Genomic DNA, 14,861 nt, shown 5'->3' with positions numbered 1-14,861 from the left:
ATGCTCACGAAAGCTCATACCTAGAACTAACTTAGTTGGTCTTTAAGGTGCTACTGGAAGGATTTTTTTTATTTTATATTTCTAAGGAGACATGCAGAGGAGCAGACTGCACATTTCTTAATAGATACTGTGCTAGAAGCATAGCCAGGTGAAGAAGAAAAAAGAAAGGGCAGTGATCCTCTCTGATGAGAAGCTACACCTCCCAATACTCTCTCTTTCTTCTTATATGGACAGTCTACTCAAGGTCCCTCAGCCCTACTGAGCTCTTCCTGAGTGCCTCCATTCTTGGTTGTCATGGAGGCTGCTAGAGAGGAAGACAGGGAGCCCAGCAGCAGGTGGAGCCAAAGACAGAGCCAACTAAATATGGTTTTGTCCCGATTCTGGTACTTGCCAATACGGAGAAGGAAGCCAACAGCCAATGCCCGGACTGAGTGTTAAGGGAGGGGGGATCCACATCACGCACCCAATACACATCACCCTGCGGGTGCTGCCGCATTCCCTTCAAAGAGCCACAGTTTTCAGCACCCTTAGCGAACTACAGTCCCCAGGGCTCCTTATGGAAAACCATCAGGGGCTTGAAATGTATGGTTTCTGGCATAGCTCAGTCGGTATAGAACGAGACTCTTAATCGCAGGGTCGTGGGTTTGAGCCCCACGTTGAGCAAAAAGATGCGCTGCACTGTTGCTGAGGGCTGGACTAGATGACTCTCGGAGTCCCTTCCGACTCTGCCAGCGGCTGCCCCTTCGCTCTGATGGCGCAGGGCTCCATTCATGCCCCAGACGACCCTTCGGTGAAGAAAAGGCTGCTGCATCTATAGCAGCTGCAGAGGAATTTCACTCGTGTCTTTTGAGTCCACTTCCACGCGGGACACATTAAAACCTTCCTTAATAAAACAGGGCAACACCCAAATTCTTCCCCTGCCACAAGTCACACATGCGCGCCGCTCTCTCTCGTGCGGCCATGGCACACTCTCGAGCAGTTGCAAAAGGAGACAGGAGCCCTTCCATCTTTTCGGACTCGTTGTCTGGTTGCTATGGCCACCGCCCTTTAGCGAGGCCCTAAAGCCGCCATGTTTGTTGGGGGCAAACTACTCGAGCCTCATTTAATGTTGCACACACGCAATGAAAGACTGCCTGGTCCAGACTGCGACGTTAATAGCCCCACTTTTTATGTCATTCCGGGGAGCGCCTGAAAGGCAAGACACACGGAAGCTATTTCAGAAGCTATTCCCCAAAGTAGAAATAGAAAAAAAGCAGCACCTCTCCAACCCCCGGCCATAGAAACAGCAGCTATGGAAATCGGCCTGTCTCCCCCCCGCCCCACCCCGCATCAAAGCGGCGGGGCGCGCGTGGGAGGGAAGAGAACGGGAAAACGTTATATTAAAACATCAATGTCAGGCGCTGGGCTTGAGAGGCGGAACGAACCTTTGCGGGTTGTGTTGCTGGCCGGAGGGGGAAGAAAGGGACCCCACAAGAAGAAAGGAGGAGGCGTTAGCAAGTTGGAGCGGGAGGAAGATGGCGGGGCTCTCCGTGCGGGATCCCGCCGTGGACCGGTCCCTGCGCTCCGTTTTCGGTGAGGGCGGAGCGGGCGCGGGAAGAGCACCCCGCTCAACCCCCACTTTGGGAAAGGCGGGGGAAAGTAGGTGGGGGGAGGAAAGGTTAGGAGAGAGAGAGAGAGAGAGAGAGAGAAGGCGGAAAGGGGGCGGGGGAAGGGGAAGGAAAGGTAGAAGTGGAGGAAGGAAGGAAGGAAGGGAGGGATGGGAGAGGGAGGGAAGGGAGATTAGGAAGTGTAGGGAAGAAGTTTGGGGTGGGAAGAGCAGTGGCTGCTCTGGCTCTTTCCCACCTCCCCTTTACCTCCGACTCCATGGATAGACTCCGTGCACAGCGCTGTTCTGTCAACTCTAGTCCAGCTTTGCCAGAGTTGGTGCCTTTCAAACATTTTGGGCATTAGCTCCCAATACAAATCCTAGGCATTATAAGGGAAACTGTGTTTGCCTCATAGCACATAGTTTTGCCAAAGTTGTGCTGCCTGAAAAGACTACCCAACCTGCCATTTCAAGCTGTGCATTGCAGTGGGAGATCAGATGGGCAATCTTTCTTCCAAGGATGCTTCCAAAGACTCTCTTAAGTTTCCCTTGTACACTGCTATTGAAAGAAACAGTAGAACTAAGTTCCTTGTTGTTGATTATCATTCCCTCACGTATGCTGTTCTTCATGTGCTTAGCAAATATTGTAAAGTATGTGTTGGGATGGCCTACCGTTTGCTTGCTAGGTCATTGCCTTCAAATGCATACATATTCTAACGCCTCTTGCCTAAAATTGAGAGTAAACTTTGTAAAAACTGGGCAGTAACACGAGATGATCTAGTGCTCAGGGCCTAATTTGGGTTTCTTACTCTTTGCTGGAGGATTGGTTCTAAATAAAATACTTCAAAACTCTGCTTAATCAGTGCCTTCAGTAATTGAGACTGGGAAACAAATAACCAAGACTAAAACCATTTTCCATTTCCAAATTCCTGATGGAAGATGTATGCCTTGACCTATGTTTGAAAAGATGTCCCACTTATTCCAGTAATGCTGCTGGTGCTCACAATCTGCTCCCATCTCTCCAATAGTGGGGAACATCCCATATGAAGCCACGGAAGAGCAGTTAAAGGACATTTTCTCAGAGGTTGGGCCTGTCGTCAGTTTCCGGTGAGACATATGCCTGTTAGGATTTCCTGAATCAGAGAAGCTGAGTCTGAAGGGCTGAGAAAGCTGGATGAGGATGTGGCATGGGTGGTGGTGGTGGTGGTAGATACTAGGGGATCTTAAGTCAGGGGTGGGGAATCTTGGCTGAGAAATTTAACTGAGAAGTATTAAGCACTTTGTATGCAGAAGGTCCCACATTCGGTCTCTTGCACTTCTCAGTCCAACCTGCCTCACATAGTTGTTGTGAAGATAAAATGGGTGGGGTAGCTATGTATACCAACTTGAACTCCTTGAAAGAAAGGTGGAATATAAATATTACAAACCTCCAATAAAATGTTACGGTAGCACAGGGATGAGGAATCTGTGGTGCTCCAGAAATCATTGGACTCGTATCTCCCATTTGCCATAATCCCAGTGGTCAGAGATGATGAACGTTGCAGTCCAAGAACATCCAGAGGGCAACAGGTTCCTTATCCTTGAGATATCAATGCGGGGGAAAGCTTTTGTCTCTTTGAGACCCTGGAGGGACGCTGCCAGTAAATAATACTGAACTGGATAGACAAATAAACTAACCTGACTTAAGGTAGCTTCCTATATAATAGGACAGTATATAGCCAGTTAGCCCCTGATCCCCAGTTTTCACGAAACCCTTTCCCCTCCCTCTCTTGCCTTTCTGCTCATTATAGTTTGTTTTCTGTGCTTGTTGGCTAGATTGGTGTATGACCGAGAGACGGGCAAACCAAAAGGTTATGGCTTTTGTGAATATCAAGACCAGGAGACGGCACTCAGTGCCATGCGGAATCTGAATGGACGTGAGTTCAGTGGGAGAGCCCTGCGTGTGGACAATGCAGCCAGCGAGAAGAACAAAGAAGAGCTGAAGAGTGAGTCTGAAGGCCTTGTGGAAGGGGGGGCAGCAGCTGCCATGTGCTGCCACTCAAGGTGTGCATGACAAGGTGAAGATCTCTGGTTCTAACCCAATCTTCTCTACTAGGCCTGGGCACTGGGGCCCCCATCATTGAGTCGCCCTACGGAGACCCTGTGAACCCTGAAGATGCTCCCGAGTCCATCAGCAGGGCTGTTGCCAGCCTCCCACCAGAGCAGATGTTTGAACTGATGAAGCAGATGAAGGTCAGTGGACAGTATGGCAGAGAGCAGTCAAGCCAAGTGTTTAACAGCTCACCTGGTAGCAGCCGTAAGTGGCTAGGAAGTTCATGTAGGCTAGTCTTTCCTCTCCAGTCCACACCCATTTCTCACTCTAGGTGCAAAGAGAATAAAGCTTATTTCACCACGACTAGCACAGAAACCAAAACAGTCTTGCGTAGGCATGGTGCATCACTCCATATCACCTCCAACCTTCCACTTGATAAAAAATGGTTGGTTGGTTTTAACTGCGCTGCTGAGAGGCTCACCCATAGCTTGCATTTTCATACTGGTTGCAGAGGAGAAGGCTTCCCTGTGGCTACCAGAGATATGAAATAGTTTCCCACGTCTTCTCTCGAGTTTATTTGTGTGTTTCTAATTGTGAACTGCCCTGAGATCTTTTGATGAATAAAGTTTATTAATAATAATAATAGCCTGGACTGGGGAGAAATGCTCTATGCCCCCCCGCCCCAATATTGCTGAACTACAGCTCTCCATCATCCCTGCCCATTGGCTGTGCTTGCTAGGGCTAATGGGAGTTGCAGTTTAGCCACATTGGGAGGGCCAAATGTTCTCCACACCTGCTTTAAATGCTGGGGGATTTCAATCCAGCTGTCCTGTGTGCTTTCCCATCCTTTCTCTTTCTCTCTCCAGCTCTGTGTCCAGAACAGTCCTCAGGAGGCTCGGAGCATGCTGCTGCAGAACCCTCAGCTCGCCTATGCCCTGCTGCAGGCCCAGGTGGTGATGCGGATTGTGGATCCGGAGATCGCTCTGGTATGCTTGTGACATCTCTTGCCTTGGGGAAGCGGGGTGGGGGGTGGGATGTTGCCCCCGAGGTGGGGCCATGTGTTTCTGCAACATAAACACTTAATAGGCTTTACTCTGCCATTTCCCTTCCCTAGAAAATCTTGCATCGGCAGACGACTGTCCCAGCTCTGATTCCAAGCGGCCTGCAAGCGGGTCCAGGACAAGGGCCTGGGCCTGGGCCTGGGCCTGGGCCTGGGCAAGGTCCCGGGCCTGGACCTGGACCCGGACCAGGGCCTGGTCCTGGTCCTGGTCCAAATGCACAGATGAACCAGCCAAACGTCGCCTCCTCCCAGCCACAACCAATAGTAAGAGTTTGTTGCTTTGAGTAGAATCTTATCCCTTGCTCTGTGGGCTGAGTCTTATTTCCCAGTTGTAAATGATATGCTAGTTGTCTATGTCACAATCTGTTGATGTCCTTTCCTATTTGTTGTTTTTATGATGGTTTTAGCTAAACCTTTATTGAACATGAATATATCTGTTATAAATAATTTGATAAATTTCATCGAGTTTTTATTAGTCCTTTATTAGTAGCTATATTTGTTGTATTAACATTTAAATGGGTTAATAAAGTAGGGACAAACTTAACACCAGAAATCAATTGCCCACCTGAGTCAGAATAAGGCCTCACAATTTGTTTTCATTCCCTCTTTCCAAGCAGGGGGGTATGCATGTCAATGGAGCCCCCCCTATGATGCAGCCACCCATGCAGGGAGGAGTGCCAGCCCCAGGGCAAATGCCAAGCTCTGGCCCCGGCCCCTTGGCTCCCGGAGGTGAGTTCTTCTCTGTAGGTCTGGATCTTTCCCAACATCTATAATTGATTTGGCAGTCATAATTTTTGACTCAGGGTCTCTGGGTTCCAGGGATAAGGAGATACAGGAAACCTCAGGGCAGGAAAGGGCTGAATTTGGCCACACATGGTGAGAAGTGGAATCAAGGATGGCAACATTGGAAGACTATAATCCTGTTCACACATAACTCTGGGTCAGCACCAGTGAATGTCGAACATCTTAAGAAACATGCATAGGGTTAAGTGGTTTAGCCAGGATGAAAATTGAGATAATTGGTGTTGATAATATTTAGTGATCTGATGTGGATGATAGCAATACAATTTGTTTATTTTCATTTTCTAACATTTAAAACCCCCCTTCTTTCTTGGTTTTATTTTATTTATCTTTGTCTTTTGCGTGCCTTGCTGGGCTTTCACTTTGCTGTTTTAAATCAGCTTTTTATTTAACAACTCATCTGACAACGCAGGCGTTCAAGAATTCCATGCGAGGGAGCAAGAGAGCTAGAGGAGGAGGGATGGGTTGCTCACATCCTCCCTCCTGCAGCCCACTTCTGTGCTAGGTATGAGAGAAGGAAAGCCTCTTTCTCAATGGAGAATGCTGGAGGAAGAGGCATGGTAGAATGCTTTTTTCCTTCTCTTCTTTCAGTGGCCTTCTAGGAAGATGAGGCTTTCCTTCTTTCCACATCCAGCATGGAAACACAGGCTTCTGGTCTGATAGTGGACTAGTAAACATAAATAAATTGTAGGGTACTTGTTGGCTTGTTTGCAAGACTGGTTTTGAATCCCTGAGTCTCCCAGCACACCCCTATAATCAACCCAGTGCCTCCTTTGCTTAACACGGCTCTTTTTCTCCCCAGGTGGCATGCCAGGAGGTGGCCCGATGCTCTTGGAACGTGGTCAAGGTAAAGCATATGGCTGCCTTCTGTCACTTAGCCAGCAGAGGGCATCACTCCTTGAAATTCTTCCCACTCCCTCCTTTTTCTTTCATACAAAGTTAATGGGCTTGCTTTGTTCTGGTGGTGGAGGCCAAGGGGTTTGTGTGTGTGTGTGTAGATGTTGCTGCATGTTTGTTATTCCACCTGGTTGCACTGAAATGTACCTCTGGTTCTGCAGCAAGTAACAAAACATCCTTTTGGAATTGCCTTTTTGAGCCAGCCTGCAAATCCCATTTTAGCCCTGAGGCTCCAACCTCCAGGTGCTCCCAGAAGCTCATGGAGCTGATGGACATAAAGAAACAAGTCTATATTTTGCATTTATTTATTACTTTTTCCTGTCAGGTCCCAGGGGCAAGTTGTAGTATTATTCTCAGTAATAACTGGTTGAGAAGGAGAGACCAATAGCCCAGCTCTGAGTTCAGTAGAGCTTATTCTCAATAAGCCATGCAAAGGATGGCATCTTTAGTGAGCTTTGTTGCTAAGTGGGGGGACGGGGTTTGTACCTGTGTTTCTCATGCTCAAAGAGTCCCCATTCGTATTTGTTATATAGCCTTTTTTTGGCCTGATTCACACATAAAGCTAAGCCATAGTTTACTGTGTGTGTTGTGTGTGAACCCTGTCCAGAAGCTGAGCGATAGTTTCTTCACTGTCAGCAAACCACTATCTGGAGCTATGGTTTGTTTTAAACTATGACTTGGTGTTATGTATGAACCCAGCACGCTTCCTCTTGGGTGGCTGATGCAGATCACCACCAAAAAGGAGGTCCAGATAAACACTGAAGGATCAATGGATGCCCCCAGTCAGGGGAGAGAAAGGGACAGTTTCTTTTATGTGCTGCTCCTAAGAAGGCTTGGCTACAAGCAAGAGTCTTGTTACTGTTTGCAGCTATGTGGCCCCTAATGTCAGTAGCACTGAGAACTATATCAAACTTTTACGTATAGTTATTCCGAGTCCAAAGATCAACATAAAATGACCAGGGGGGAAATACACAAAAGTCTACTTTGCAATTGGAATAAAAAGCTACCATGCATGAAGACTTTCAAGAAACAGAAACACAAAGCATTACGTTGGCTGCTGTAATCAGGAAAACATTTACAACCATACTTTAAAACTTGCTAAAGTTAAAATACTAAAACAGATTAAAATTGCCTCAACTTTCTTAGTCATCTGGATAGGCTTGTCTAAACAAGAAGGTTTTAGCAGGCGCGGAAAAGAGGACAGTGAAGGCCTATTGGCTTGACATCAATAGGCAGGGAATTCCAAAGTGTAGGCACTGCCACACTATGGAAGCATATTCTGAGGGGGTGGTCCCTTCTTTCCTTTAAAGGGAAGTGTCTCCAGAGCTGTTCCAGAAGAAGAGTAAGGGGCACTCTAGGCAGGTGTGAGTCTATGCACACGCAGATGCAGCAAGTGCACCTCCTGTTGATGTGTCTGCTCTTTCTCCCTCTCTTCCTGCTGCTGGGCCAGGGAACCTGCAGCTCTCTCCCGTGGGACCTGCCAGGCCTTCCTCTATTGAGCGAGTACAAGGTACCTGTAGTTGTGGTTGGCTCCCCTTGCTCATTGCATGCCCTGGGGGGAGTATGCAAGACAAGGCCTCTGCTTACTTTGGGGGTGTAGGCCACATGGCTCAGAGAGTGGTGTGGGACATGCTGTTGTGGGGAGAGGGAGAAACACCATCTTTGTACAAGGAGGCTCCCTGTTGCAGGTTTGTTTGATCACCTGGCCTCCTCCTGTTGTTAACAAAGACTTGGGGTGGCAACACAAGTGTTGAGTATGTGGCAGGCAATTCAAAGCCTGGAGCTTTTGAAATTAACCCATCTCTCTGCAACTGAATCTGTGCATACCTGCCCTCTGTGAAGCTTGACTTTCCCCCTCTTCTGTCTCAAGTGAAGCCAATGCTCACAAAGTGGAATCACACTTCTCTCCAATGATTTTAATTGCCCCTGCCATCTGCCTTCCCAACAGTGCCCATGCCGGATCCACGGGCCCCCATGCAGCGTGGCCCAATGCCAGCTAGTGGTCCACCACCCCGAGGCCTTCTGGGAGACGCCCCAAATGATCCACGTGGGGGAACTCTGCTGTCAGTCACTGGAGAAGTGGAACCCAGGTAGGCAGAAGGGCCTGGAACTTCTAAAGTGGGTGTTAATAATAATGGTAGGCTATTGGTAGCCCGGACTGCTTGCATTAATTCTAAAAATACAACTAGGAAGCAACTGTGTCTCTTCCTCTGGAGTCCTGGGGACTTGCCACAAGGGGAAGCTGTAGTCCTGGTGGTTTGTTGCAGGTCTGTCTGAGGTGCGCCACTGTATTGCAAGTGGGAACTCTCACAAAAGAAACAGGAAGGTAGCAAGGCTGGAACTCTTCTGCCGGCCATCTTCTTTTATGTGTACAGAATGTTGTTTTGTTGCAGTGCATTTTTTTTTTGTAATGCAATAACATTTGAGCCTCCTACTTGCCTCTTGGAAGGGGGTAAAGTCCAGGCAGAGATTGTCTCACCTTGTTTGCTGTGTGAGAAGAATGGAAACTGGGTTTTGATGTCTTTTCTCCTCCTCCACCCCCCTCCCTTCCCATCCTCTTCTGCAGGGGTTACCTTGGGCCATCGCACCAGGGGCCTCCTCACCAGGGGCCGCCCATGCACCACATGGCTGGTCATGACAATCGTGGGCCGCCCCCCCACGAAATGAGAGGTGGGCCAATGGGAGAACCGAGGCCTTTGATGGGAGAGCCACGAGGTCCCATGATGGACACCCGAGGTGAGAGACGGTTTCAGGGTCAAATGAAAAGGGGCGTTTATTTAATGCCAGCGGTATAAATCCCAGCACAGTAAAGGATCCCTCAGGGGAGTGATATATGAAATGAATAGCAGTTAGTGTTTTGTTCCCCTTTGTAGCAGATGCAGATAATAAAATAACTTGTACAATAAATCACACAATAACGAATAGAAATAATTATACAAGTATACCATGTTCTAGAAGATCAAATTGTATCCTCGCCCCAAAGCAAAACTTCCCCGGCTACAAACCCTATAGGCTACAAACACACACAAAATCAAGCCACGAAAATGTTAAAAATCAAACTGGTACAATCAGTTATTTAATTCTCCCTAACTTGGGCAAGTAACTCCCAGGTTTGCTTCTCCGTCTATCAGATGTGTTAAGTTTGATGGTCTTCAATGCAGGTGGAAGAGATCCAAGGGGAATGGAGCCCCGAGGCATGGATGGCAGGGGCATGGAGCCCAGAGGAATGGAGCCCAGGGGAATGGAGCCCAGGGGAATGGAGCCCAGAGTGATGGATGCCAGGGGCATGGAACCCCGAGGGATGGAGCCCAGAGGAATGGAGCCCAGAGTGATGGAAATGCGGGGCATGGAGCCCAGAGGAATGGAATCTCGCGGCATGGAGCCTCGTGGCATGGAGCCCAGAGGCATGGAACCTCCTCGCGGCATGGAGCCCAGGGGGATGGAGCCCCCCAGAGGCATGGAACCACCCAGGGGAATGGAGCCACCCAGGGGGATGGAACCCAGAGGCATGGACTCTAGGGGCCCTGGTCCCAATCCAAGGGGTCCAATGACTGGAGGCATTCAAGGCCCTGGACCTCTTAGCATGGCATCCACTGTCTCGCAGGGGCCTCGACAGGTATGTGCGGCAACCGTGGTCTGTTGCATTTTCACTGAGAGGTCCTTGTTGCCAGTGCAAGGACAGCCTCAGTTGGTCACACCAGCCGATTGGCATAACAATCCAATCTCCAAATGGAGGTGGGAGAGGGAGGGGGAGAGGAATCTTCATCTTGAATGCTCCCCCTAGTTGGTTCCTGACCAAGACAGGAAGTGGCTTCAGGGTTGACTGATCGCTTAGATAAAACTCTAGACCAGGGTTTCCCAAACTTGGGTTGCCAGCTGTTTTTGGACTACAACTCCCATCACCCCTAGCTAGCAGGACCAGCAGTCAAGGCTGATGGGAAATGTAGTCCAAAAACAGCTGGAGACCCAAGTTTGGGAAACCGTGCTCTAGAGCAAGGATGGGGAACTTGCGCCCCTCCTGAGATTGCTGGACTCCAGCTCTCATCAGCCCCAGCAAAGTTTGATTGGTGATTACTAGATTCATAGTCCAGCAACATTTGAAGGTGGGGAGTTGTGTCACAGGTTCCCAACCCCTGTGCTGGATGGAAAGGCAAACACTCTGGCCGGCCCTGTGCCTTTGCAGCAGAGAACAATTCCTAGTGCAAAGCTCAGAACCCAGCAGTATGAGAGATCATTAGAGAGAGCTGAGTCCTTAGCTGGGGAGCTGACTGTGGAAATTAGGGATTCTCTCCTAATACTCTACCAAGCTTTTCCGAACAGTTATACTTAATCCTTTCTAAGTCGTTGGCTGGAAAATCCATGCATTGGGGAAGGGAGCAGGAGTGGTGATCTATTTCTTTTGAAGTTGTGGTCGGAAATTATATTGGCTGTGGTTAGTGAATTGCTACCGGCCACGTCCCCATGTGCTTTTCTAATCAAAGGCTTGCTGTCTTACTTTTCCCATGGTTCCCCCCCCCCCCAGCTCAGTGTTCAGAGGTGGTCAGCTAGTAGGACCTGGAGCTGCTTTCAGAGACCCTGTGAATGTTATCCATTTGCATCCATGTGACCAAGGAGGGGGCAATACATTTTCAGAAATCGTTCTTTGTGTTCACAGGTGCCTAACATGCCTGCCGCAGCAATGCAGGCCGGAGGCATGCCAGGACCAAGCGTACAAGCAGCTGGCCAGCCTGGAGGGTTCAGTCCTGGCCAAAACCAGGTAACACCCCAGGATCATGAAAAGGTAAGCCAAACATTGTTGCCTTCTTTGAGTTCTCCATTAAAGAGGCAAGCAGTAGCGGTCAGCAGGAAAGGGTGGCAGCGCTTACATGACCTCCCATCACAGGGGAGGTCAGTGTAGTTCAGATGCACTGGTGGAGCCAATCCTGCACTCCCGCCAGTGTGCCTCAACCTCATCACCCCTTCCTCCTAGGACTCCCCAGTAGCACCAGTGGCAAGAGGCCAGGAAAGTGCTGCTGGCCAATGCTGGAGGCAAAATTGGTGGCAGGAGGAGCAAGGTGTTTTCAGTGGTGGCCTCAAGGCTCTGGAATGAGAAATGGTTGTAGAGTGCACCCTTCAACTTACTACACAATGTGCTTTGCAGATCTTTTCAAACTAGCTTTTGGCATGTAATATGCTGCCCGTGTGTGGTTATTAGTATTTTTTAATTTTTTAGTGTAATTCAATTGCCAAGTCCTTTCTAGGAAAAAAACAACAATTGGTCGGAATACACCCTTTTCAGTTTTTCTCATCTCTTCATAGGCCGCACTCATCATGCAGGTCCTCCAGCTGACGGCAGACCAGATAGCTATGTTGCCTCCAGAGCAAAGGCAGAGCATCTTGATCCTGAAAGAGCAGATACAGAAGTCCACCAGTGCCCCTTGATCTGCACTCTCTGGGTAAGAGGGGAGCTGAGAAATGGTTGTTTGGCAGTCAGATTAAATCAAATAAACAAGGAATATTTGGTGTTATGTTGGAGGAGGTGCCAGGAAACCCGGAATTATGATCACATGTGGTGGGGGTGTAAATATGTACAATTTTTCTGGCAAAGGGTGTTTAAGGAGATAACCGAAATCATTGGCATCCCTAACCTTCGGCCCTCCAGATGTTTTGGACTACAATTCCCATCATTCCTTACCACTGGTCCTGTTAGCTAGGGATCATGGGAGTTGTAGGTCAAAACATCTGGAGGGTCGCAGGTTGGGGATGCCTGGGTTAAAGCTGACTGAAAGTCCAGAGTTAGCATTATTATCAATTTACGATGGGGTAGAAGGTTCGCAGGCTATGAAGGACTTGGTCACAAATTTATTGATAGCTTCATGAATTATGATAACTAAAAAGTGGAAGGGGCAAGCAGAATATAAAATGGGAGAACGGCGGTATAAAGAGGCGTGGGATATAGCTTTTAATGATAAATTAACATGCATCATTAAGATAAGATGGGGAATACGCAGGAGAAATTATTTTGAGGAGATATGGAAGGTGTTTGTAGAATTTGTACTGTTAAAACAGAAAGGGGTCAAACCATCGCAAGAGGTGTTGAAATTTTGGGAGATTGTGTAGTTACAATGGAATGGTCTGGGTGGTGGGGTGCACATTTTATTCTTATTTATTTATGATCATTACTTTGTCAAAAGAAAAAAAAATAGAAATTGTACTGGCCAGGCAGCTCTAGTTCTCTCAGAGTAAACAAAGTGAGAAACCCTCATTGCCTTCTATTTCCAGTGCTGTGCTCTCCTGTCAAAGCCCACCAAAATAAAGGGAGGTGTGCAAGCACACCCACCCACGCCTGCTCTCATCTTCTGACCATTTCAATGGTTCTTGTACAGGAGAAGGTCTTGGAGCATTGTGCCTTTTTTTGGGGGGGGGGGAGGTTGGGCCCACAGTCCCAGATTTCTATGAAGGAACAGCAAAGAGGCGCAGTTATTTAATATGTCCCTGCCGCAGCAGCGTGTTTCTGTTGCACTTCTGCAGGAGCTTTCATATGGGGGAAACTATGCTGGAAGAGCCCAAGGAAAATGATGGCAGGCATGGAGTAGAGGCATGCTGGCTGTAAAAGATCTGGTGGAGAGTCTAGCCAGCAGCCTGAGCAGAAGCAAAGCACCACCCCTGACTTCAGGGAGCTCCAAGCCAATATATGCCCAGACTTTTTCACAACCTTCTAGGCCCAGGCACCTCTCAGCACTCAATAGTGCCTAATTGCACTGATGTCCTTCACAAACTTTTGCCAAGTTCTCTGCAGTTTTAACTCTTGCTCCTTGTTCCACCAGTTCTGAGTAGGTTGAAAAGCTGTTTCCCCATCTGCTTTCAGGGATCCACCCGAAATCCCCATTTAGGTGTTTTTCTGCAGAAGATTGGTGCGATGGGAGCACAGTCCCTCTTCTTAACAGAATCCTCTTTGTTGTCTTAGGTTTGGAAAGTTGCCTAAGATATGTTGAAAATGGCGCTGAAGACTACTTGGATGCCCTTTCTTTTCCTGAGCCTAGAGCAGAATTTTATTTCAATTTATCTTGTTCAGTTCTCCCCCTTGTTCTGTTTACTTCCAGATTAAAAACTTGTCCTGGATTTGAGTGAAACCCCCATGGCTTTATTGTACAACTGCATTGCACTCACTTCATCAGTCTCTTCTCCCTGTTTCTTGCAGGGCAAAGATCAGCTTTGGTCTTCACAAAGCCATTCTTTCTCTTTTTTATAGTGTATTTATTGATTTCCATAAACATGGGAAAATACAAAAACAAGGAAAAAAAATGAAATATGTTTGGGGGGGGGGAGAGAAACAACATAGATTACAAAAAGACAAGGAGTTGCCAAAATATTTTCATTCCAGAATAGATGCTCTGTTGATGCATATGTATTGAAGGCAGATGATAACATGTTTTGTTTTTTGGTCATTATGTAAGAAATAAAAAATTCAGATAATTCTTCACATTGTCTGTAGTCTTGTTTTCCTTCTAGCCTGCGAGATCCATTCTGTGAATAGCTTTCTAGTAAAGGATTTCCAGTTCTCAGAAATGACCAGTCTGGCTGCAGTCACAAAGTGCACAACAAGAGTCTTGGAAGGTGTTTATAACAGTTGAATTGAGCCTGAGCAGCTTGTTTTGGATCAAGTGATATGTCATATTTTGCAATATTAACAATGTCAAAAAAGAATTTTAAAAAGCATAAGGACATTCCCACCATATATGGGCAGTATTGGCCTGGGTTTGCACATCCCTTCCATCCCTTTTATCACTTCCTCTTCCCAAAATTCTGCACAGTATGCCACATATGAATAAGTTTCAGCATAATTTCTTTTACGAATAAAAAGATTGGTTTCACAATTGGAGATACCCACATAACATACCTCCCCACCCCCCAATCAATAATGTTTAAATCAGCCTCCCAGCATTTCCTCAAGTCACCAGTGGTGTAAGACAGAATCTCACATGGTTTAGAGCAGAGCTTGCCAAACTTCTCATGTTGGTGGCACGCGTTTTAGACATGTATCACTTTGCAAAATGGTAATTCAGTTTTGCATCATTTCGAAACACCGTAATTTAGTTTTACTAGGAAACCAGGAATTAAACTAACTCCTTTCCAGCCCCAGGAGGAGCGTGGGGAACATTCGCATGACACTGACATGTTGCAACACACAGTTTGGAAAGCTCTCATTGTTAAAAATTAAGAGGAGAGTTTCAGTTGTGTGACTTGATCTCAGGATGATTTATTAAATGAAGAACCTGGTGTATAAAGAACCAATTAGGTGGAATAGGCAGAACGTTTCTCTGGATGGCATCTGATAAAGGAGTTGCTCCTCTATAAAAATATTTACCGGTAATGGTAAACCCAGGTTTCCTGCTGTCAAACATTTTGCATAACTTGTGAAACAAGTGATGGTCTACCAAAGGTGACATCGGAGGCACTGGAGGAGCAAAGAGACACCCTGTTTCAGGAAAGAGTTGGATAAAGAA

At 47.4% G+C, this 14,861-nt stretch overlaps 1 protein-coding gene across 4 annotated transcripts; it reads left to right on the top strand.

Moving 5' to 3' along the window:
- The first annotated feature begins 1,412 nt into the window (after positions 1 to 1,412).
- LOC307201471 (cleavage stimulation factor subunit 2-like) lies at positions 1,413 to 13,837 on the top strand. 4 transcript variants are annotated; one of them, XM_079950711.1, is made up of 16 exons: positions 1,413 to 1,572; positions 2,614 to 2,692; positions 3,401 to 3,570; positions 3,681 to 3,817; positions 4,484 to 4,603; positions 4,732 to 4,941; positions 5,292 to 5,406; positions 6,281 to 6,325; positions 7,826 to 7,885; positions 8,324 to 8,465; positions 8,942 to 9,111; positions 9,537 to 9,597; positions 9,628 to 9,991; positions 11,030 to 11,155; positions 11,674 to 11,810; positions 13,322 to 13,837. In XM_079950711.1, the coding sequence occupies exons 1-15, from the start codon at positions 1,515 to 1,517 to the stop codon at positions 11,794 to 11,796; spliced, it is 1,980 nt and encodes a 659-aa protein (XP_079806837.1). In that variant the 5' UTR covers positions 1,413 to 1,514; the 3' UTR covers positions 11,797 to 11,810; positions 13,322 to 13,837. The 4 variants fall into 4 exon arrangements, with proteins under 4 accessions (XP_079806837.1, XP_079806836.1, XP_079806835.1 ...); XM_079950710.1 differs by having other exon boundaries at positions 5,295 to 5,406; positions 9,537 to 9,991; XM_079950709.1 differs by having other exon boundaries at positions 9,537 to 9,991.
- Positions 13,838 to 14,861: the final 1,024 nt, after the last annotated feature.

The sequence above is a fragment of the Podarcis cretensis genome (assembly GCF_951804945.1).
Source record: "Podarcis cretensis genome assembly, chromosome: 13".
NCBI lineage: Eukaryota > Metazoa > Chordata > Lepidosauria > Squamata > Lacertidae > Podarcis > Podarcis cretensis.
The sequence above is the reverse complement of the archived record's forward strand: the minus strand, read 5'-3'. Positions and strand labels throughout refer to the sequence as shown.